The sequence below is a fragment of the Arachis stenosperma genome, chromosome 1, assembly GCF_014773155.1.
Source record: "Arachis stenosperma cultivar V10309 chromosome 1, arast.V10309.gnm1.PFL2, whole genome shotgun sequence".
Taxonomy (NCBI): Eukaryota; Viridiplantae; Streptophyta; class Magnoliopsida; order Fabales; family Fabaceae; genus Arachis; species Arachis stenosperma.
The window spans coordinates 14031648-14039525 of NC_080377.1; the positions used below are offsets into that span (position 1 = coordinate 14031648).

General features: G+C 37.4%; 1 protein-coding gene across 1 annotated transcript; it reads left to right on the forward strand.

Moving 5' to 3' along the window:
- The first annotated feature begins 3197 nt into the window (after nucleotides 1-3197).
- On the forward strand, nucleotides 3198-5218 carry LOC130975756 (protein NUCLEAR FUSION DEFECTIVE 4-like). The gene is made up of 2 exons (XM_057900496.1): nucleotides 3198-3506; nucleotides 4016-5218. The coding sequence occupies exons 1-2, from the start codon at nucleotides 3198-3200 to the stop codon at nucleotides 5216-5218; spliced, it is 1512 nt and encodes a 503-aa protein (XP_057756479.1).
- The last annotated feature ends 2660 nt before the right edge of the window (nucleotides 5219-7878 follow it).

Genomic DNA, 7878 nt, shown 5'->3' on the forward strand with positions numbered 1-7878 from the left:
TCAGTGCTTCTTTCATTTCTTTTCCTCTATTTATTATCTGAAAAAATGGCTAAAAAAAAGAGAAAGATAAGGTGAAAGTTGTCGAAGTAAACAAAGAGAACCTTTATCATTAGGTTCATGTTGATGTGAAGACTCGTGCGTCGTCATATTGCGATCAGGAGTCGCTTCGTGCTTTAGAAGCCCCAAGGTTTGTCAGGGGGTTTTGGCGTTTGCGTTGAGTTTCTTCCCTGTTATAGTGAGGAGAGGGTTTGCGAGAGGAGAGGGAATTGTGGTTATTTTTATATGTATTTTCCTTGATTGTCTGAGTTGCATGTGAGATTTTCATTTTCAGATTTTGAATGTAAGGTTTTGACTCAGCTGAACTGTGCTTCATCGCAGTTGCATCCAAATTCATGGGCATTTTTGCGTGCATTTGAGATTCTGATGAGCTTTCTAAAGTCTCCCCCTTCTCTAAATATTTTCTTTTCTTTGTTTCAATCTAAAGGGGTTTGTAAAGGGCTTTAGGTATTTCTAAATAGCTTCCCTGACCGTTCTCTCTTTTTGTTATATAAATCTTCTTTTAAAAATTTTAAGTCGATGTTTGTGAAGGTTCGGTCTTTCGATTCTGTATCCTTTCTATTTAGATGACGAGATGATAGAAAGATTTTCTTTGTATTGGTGTTTGAAACCTTGCAAATCCTCAAAGCTAGTGAGAGAAGTGAGGAAGAGGACTGTTTATTAGAGTTTTTAGTTGAAAAATTTGCTGTTGGAGAATGTTTATCTATTTCCAATTTATTGAAATATGAAGAGAAAAATGACATGGAAGGGTTGGAATTGTATATAAGTAATTTTGTCTTTATGTGTTTTGATTTTGTCTAATTGCGTATTTGTTAACTTTCTAATTTTTGAGGTGGCAGGTAGTAGGGTGCCAAATCTAAAAATGCTGCTAAGTTTCAGGCTTATTTAAAGAAAAAGGGTGAGAAAGGTGGGAGTGTTTCTGGGGTTGTGAAGGAGACAGATGGGAATGTCGCGTTTTTCACTGCTCAGCCTCTTCCCTCCCCAAAAAGGAGGAGGAATGAGTCAGAAAAGTCTTTAGAAGTGATCTCTGAAGGTGACTAAAGTACTGCTGTGAAGTCTGTTTTTGAAAGGCAACGAAGACTGCATGGTTTTATTCCTAGGGCGAACTTACATTATTTATGGAGCGACCAATTTCCGATTTCCAAACTTGCAGATCGTGTTTCCCAGTATCCTGGAGATATGGGTCTCACACGTTGGACAGAAATCGAGGGGATGGGAAAATTTATTTAGGTAGGATTTTGTTTTTGTCTCTTTCTTTTTTCGTCCTTGTAAAGTATTTTGATCGGTTATGTTGTTGTTTCAGATTGTTGCTTTTCGGCTATTGCGTGTTGGTCGTGCTACTGAGTTGTTGAGTTCGGAGCAGCAGGTGGTGGTTGAGAAAGTGGCGTCTCTTGAATGTCTGTTGAAAAAAAGGGAAGAGGTTGTTGTTGACGTGACCGCGAAAAGAATACTCTATCCGAGCTATACGTCGGCTCTCCGTTGACCTTGGTATGCCTGATAGCTTTAGTCGGATTGATAATATCCTCGTGAACTTGGACCCGAGTGTGGTACCTGCAAAAAGGATTTCGACGCTCAAGTTAATAGAGAAATAAACTAAACAAAGAGTATATATATGATTGCGGATATAATTTCGAAGTGTGTTGTCTTGTAGACGAAGTATTTCTTCTTGTGTGTTTTATCATTGATGCCACAGCTAGTTTTATAGCTTGGTGTGTAGTTCAATAGTTAATTTTTTTTGAGATTATGGTGACTGATCTCCTTTTAAGATTGTGGGGACTGATCTCTTTTAAAATTATGAGGAGCATTCTGTTAGAATAGAGCCGTTGTACCAAAATGTGACTTAATTTTTTTTCGAGATCTTAAGAGTACAGTACAATATGTATACAGTAATTTTTCCTCACCTTTACCTGACACTTTATGAAATGAAGCTTCTCAATGTCCTACATGGACCAGATAGACACAGGAAACTTCATCCAATTCTTTTTACCGAATAACAATATATATAGTTTAGAATTATACTCCGATCTATTTTTTTTTATAAAAAACTGATTGAATTCAATTATAAATTATATTATAATTTATTATAGATGGATAAATTCGTTATAATTTTAATTGAAAGTGATTACAACAATAACTAATTAAAAAATAAAATAACTTAAATTTAAAATAATAACAAATTTGTATATTCTGCTAGCACGATCCACAACACGGAAGAAACAAGGGGAGACATTAAACCTTGGACAGTTGGACTAGTTGATTAATAATTATATTCTCTACTATTATAATGAACCCTAGAAAAACGACAAGGATTATATATATGATGATTAATGATGATACGATTCCACGTTACTTAAGAAAATAATTATGATTAATAATGGAATCAATTAACCAAGACACCAAACATGGTACTGCATGCACTCAGATTCTGAACGCAGGCATGTGGCATGAAAATCGTATAAATCGTCATTTCCCAATCAATCAATATCTCTATCTAAATCCCAGACCGCGCAGCCTTATCACAAACTCAAATCTAGCGTGCAATATAATCAGGGGTATATATATATGCCAGCATGGTAACATACATGAATATAATAGTGAGGTTCCTCAGCTTTAAATAAATATATATTTGCATATTTTTGCATTATTTACTTGAACTTAGAATTAAAGAAAGAAGATAAGAAATTTTCATGTTTTATACTTGTATATGTGTGTAGTGGCAGAAACAATAAAATCCCCCAACCTTCAAAGTAGCATTTGATCAATAATGAATTCTTACTTTCTTAGTACTGTAGTTCATCAGCATTTATTTAAAACTAATCCGGGAATGCAAAATCCAACAGAGATATACAAGACAATGTTGAATAAAAAAGTACAAATGTATATATAATATTAAGAGAAAGGAGAAATTAATTGTTGTGAATAATGAAAGGAAAAAAAAGAGAAAGAAAGAGGACACATGCACGAAGGTGGGGGCGCAGATGTAATACAAAAAGAAGAAAAGAACAGCTATATATATATAACATATTGATTTCTCTGTATCACAAATTAAAGCAAACAATAACATAACGTAAAATACAATTAACCATTCTGTTAGTTTCTTCTGAGAACAAGTTTCAAGAATGAAAGGAGGCAGTGAGATTATGTTGGGAAATTCTCGCAAGTGGATAATTGTGGTGGTCACCATATGGCTGCAGGCCTTCACCGGCACCAACTTCGATTTCTCGCAGTACTCCTCCGCCATGAAATCCGCCCTCAACATATCGCAGATGCAGCTCAACAACCTAGCCACCGCCAACGACATGGGCAAGCTCTTTGGCTGGTCCTCCGGCTTTGCCCTCATGTACTTCCCTCTTCCTGCCGTCATGTTCATCGCCGCTGCCATGGGCTTTGTCAGCTACGGCCTCCAGTGGCTCCTTCTCCAAGGCTTCATCCACCTCCCTTATTTTCTGGTAAACCCTATCTCCAAAATCAAAACACATGACTTATGCTAGCTTATTAGTCGTAAAAATATTGTTTGGTTTATAAGCTAATTTAATTTGTTACCGCAAGCATCTTTAGACGATTGCTAAATGCACTATTATCATATCGAATCAGAATGGTATGCATATATACAGGCCAGTTCTTCTTCCTCTCCCTGGCCGCTTAAAATTGATCGCACATTAAATTTACGTTGATACATACATTACACTTGTTTTCTGGTTAAATGGTTGCTTGTTGATCAATCATATGGATAATAATATTATTTAAATTAAAATGCAAAATTTAAAGGATTAGTAGTGTTGATTAATATCATATATGAAACATAGCTTAATAATAGAAAGAGGAGGCCACTAGCTAGTTCATAAATTAATATATAAAGAAATTGCATGTTAGCTTTTTGTCCGTACTGGAAAATGGGTGTATGTTGCACGTGTCCAGCTCATACGTAGCTCTGATATGCGTTTAATAATGATTTCAGGTGTTCGTTGTGAGTGTGTTAGGAGGGGTGAGCATATGTTGGTTCAACACAGTGTGCTTTGTTCTGTGCATAAGGAGCTTCCCCGTGAAGAGAGCACTGGCACTGTCCCTCACTGTCAGCTTCAATGGTGTGAGCGGGGCACTCTACACGCTGGCCGCCAATTCAATAGACCCTTCATCTCCTACTCTCTATCTGCTTCTCAATGCCCTTCTTCCCCTTCTCGTCTCCTTCGCCGCCGCCTTCTTCGCCCCAATTATGCCCCACTCTCCTGCTCATCATGATCACTCTAACAGTAACAGTCGCGACTCCATCATGTTCCTGGTACTCAACTTGCTGGCCACTCTCACTGGCCTCTACCTCCTCCTCTTTGCCTCCCATGCATCCGCGGGGGACGTGGCATCCAACAGGCTCTTCTTGGGGGGCGCCATTTTCCTTCTTCTCTTGCCCTTATTCGTTGCTTATGCCAGCTCATGGTCTCGTCCAGCAGTTCATGATGACGACCTCGAGCTGCATAAGGAACTCATCATTAGCTGCAAGAGGATGCTGGAAGAAGAGCAGTGTGGCAGCGCCGTTCTTGGAAGGCTGGATTTCTGGCTCTACTATGTTACCTACATTTGCGGAGGAACTATTGGGCTTGTGTATAGCAATAATCTGGGACAGATTGCGGAGTCAGTGGGCACGAGTTGTGAGATTTCTACACTTGTGATGGTGTATGCCTCCTTTTCCTTCTTCGGTCGCTTGCTTTCGGCTCTACCCGACTATATTGGTAGCAAATTGTACTTTGCAAGGACTGGTTGGCTATGCATTGCACTAATACCCACCCCGGTTGCATTCACATTCATGGCGCTATCACAAACTCCCCTCGCACTCCCCATAGGCACGGCGTTGATAGGCTTCAGTTCCGGATTCATATTCGCTGCTGCCGTCTCCGTCACGTCGGAACTCTTTGGTCCCAACAGTGTTGCCGTCAATCACAACCTTCTCATAACAAACATCCCAATTGGATCCCTGGTCTACGGCTTCCTGTCCGCCTTACTCTACGACGCCAACACAAATTCCGGCGTGTGCATTGGCAGGCAGTGCTACTTCTGGACTTTTGTGTGCTGGGCTTGCACGGCTGTCCTCGGACTGCTTTCTAGTCTCCTCTTGTTCTTCAGAACCAAACATGCATACCAATTACATGATGGTTTTGTAAGAGGATGAACCAATAAGGGGAGGGTTTAGTTGTAGCAATGTGTGCATGGCTACAAGAATCACTGCAATTTCAAATGAAATCATACTCTTTAATGAGAACAACACAACCGTCTCACCACTCGCTAGATATCATCATTTTAGTTCAATATATAATGCTCAAGCTATTATTGCATTTTCTTATTATGCCTAATCATAATATACATTGAGTAATTCTTCGCATACAAGTGATTAAGACTTGAAAGCTTTACAAGTTCAATTAAAACTAACGCTCAAAACGCGTTTCAAACCATTCTTCTTCCTCTTCGTCTTCTCCTTCTTCTTTTCTTTCGTTTCTTACCTTCTCTTTCTCATTCTTCTTCTTCTTGCTGCACGTTCTTCTTCTTCTTACTCTTCTTCTTCTCCTTTTCTTTCGTTTCTGCACGTTCTTCTTCCTCGTCTTCCTCTTCTTCTTCATTTACGTTCTTTTCTCTCTGTTTTCTCTTTTTTTTCGATTTTTTATGGTGAAATCGTTTTTGAAGAAGAAAAAGCAGCAGAAGATGAGGAGGAGAAAGAGAAAGAGTTCTGAATTATGCATAAGATGTACTTCAACGAATTTTGGGTGTATTTCTTTAAATCCTTTGGGTGTATTTTCTGTAATCCTTTGAGTGTATTTCTATAATCGTTTAGGTGAATTCCCGTAACCATTTGGGTGTATTTCTGTAATCCTTTGGGTGTATTTCTGTAATCATTTTGGGTGTACTTCTGTAATCGTTTTGGGTGTATTTCTGAAGTTCCATTATCTTCAAAAGGATTACAGAAATACACCCAAAGAATTACGAAAAATACACCCAAAGGATTTAAGAAATACACCCAAAATTCGTTGCATAATTCAGAACTCTTTCTCTTTCTCCTCATCTTCTGCTGCTTCTTCTTCTTCAAAACGATTTCAAAACTTGATTTCAGAAACCATGAAAATCGAAAAAAAAAACGAAGAAGAAGAAGAAGAGGAAGAGGAAGAGGAAGAAGAAGAGAAGAAGAAGAAGAAGAAGAAGAAGAAAAAGAAGAAGAAGAAGACGAAGAGGAAGAAGAGAAGAAGACGAAGAGGAAGAGGAAGAAGAGGAAGAAGAACCGTTCTGAGTGTAGCGCTTTGAAAACAGGAAACGTTGAATAACGCATTAAAAGGCCTAGTAACTTGTAAGGCTTGTAAGTCAAAAAGACTTGTATGTATAACACTCCTCATATACATTTCATTCTATTATTATATAGTTATAACTACTTGTTGATCGAAAAAATATTTTTGATGAAGGTGAATGGTTCGAAATGGTAAAGCAGTGAAAAATATAAATAGTTTTTAGAAAGTCACATGCGCAAGCCTTAGGCGGAGGTTCTCAAGGCGAGTTCGATTTTGAAGCCCTTTAAATAAATTGAGTAAGCTTAATCGAACAGGGTACTCGAGTCAAATAATCGAATAAGTTATTCGAATAAGTGATTCGAGTAGTTATGGTAATGAAGAAGTTAAAGGCTCCCATTACACGAGAAAATCATGAAAAACGTTCATAATCAAATGGTGGGAACGGTTACCAAGGAGAATGTATTCAAGACTGTGATATTGTAATTTATTGTAATTAATTGTCAATTATTTAAAATAGATTATAAATACTAGGAAGTCTTAGAGAATAGGGGTTGGAATTTTGTACTCAGAAAAACACTCAAGCACACTTACATCTCAGGAAATTTCTGAGTCTGCAAACGAATAAACTTTTCTGTAGGGTTCCTTCCATGTTTTCTTCTATTCTTTCAATTTACTTATTTGTAAACTTTATTCTTTCAAGTAAATTTATCTTTCAAGTATCCTTTATCTTCTTTGTCCGATTTACTAATTTCTGCATTTTCAATTTTCATGTCAAAGTCCTTTGATCCAGTCGAAGGCATTCTACTATTTTCCTTTAATTTTAACACAAGTATTTCCTATTTTAAGTACGTTTTCTCTTTGAAAATTTTATCTTTTTATTTCTTTCTTTAACTTATCCATTTTAATTTATTTTCATTCTCAATTTTCGTCAAATCGAGCACGTTTTGATGCACTTTTAGAAACTGGTACTTGCAAAAAGGAGTAGGTTTCGCTCCCAGATCACTAGATATCGAACTGATGAGAGAATTTCATGATGGTCTAGAATTTATCAATTAAGTTCGTCGTGAGTATAGTCTAAACCAACAAGCAATTCCACATCAAACTTAGAAAATGTGTCACCACAATTCAAAATCAATAACCAGGAGTAGAATCCCGAGTCGTTCTCCCTAGGAGTTGCCCTAAGATGCACATCATTGAATATGAGTTCTCTTGGTGTTTTGGTAAGGATTTAAGAAACTAAGCCAATAAAGGTGAATGACAATCAATCAATGTAAAAGCATTGGCTAGGTGTAAGAATTGAAAGTACTATCATCATAATCTCCATCAATTGTGACAAGAATTAGTTATTGCTCTACTTAGTCAACCTCTAACTAGGAAGGGAAGTCAAGTGGAGATAATCAATTTGAGTCTACAAGTTCTAGTCAAACCCTAAGGAAAGACTAGCTTTAGTGGCATTCAAGTCAATTAGCAATTTCTAATTGGTAATCAACAAAGGACGACATTGACAATTCAAGTATCTCCAATAACTCAACCCCCAAGCCAAGAATGAGAAATCTAC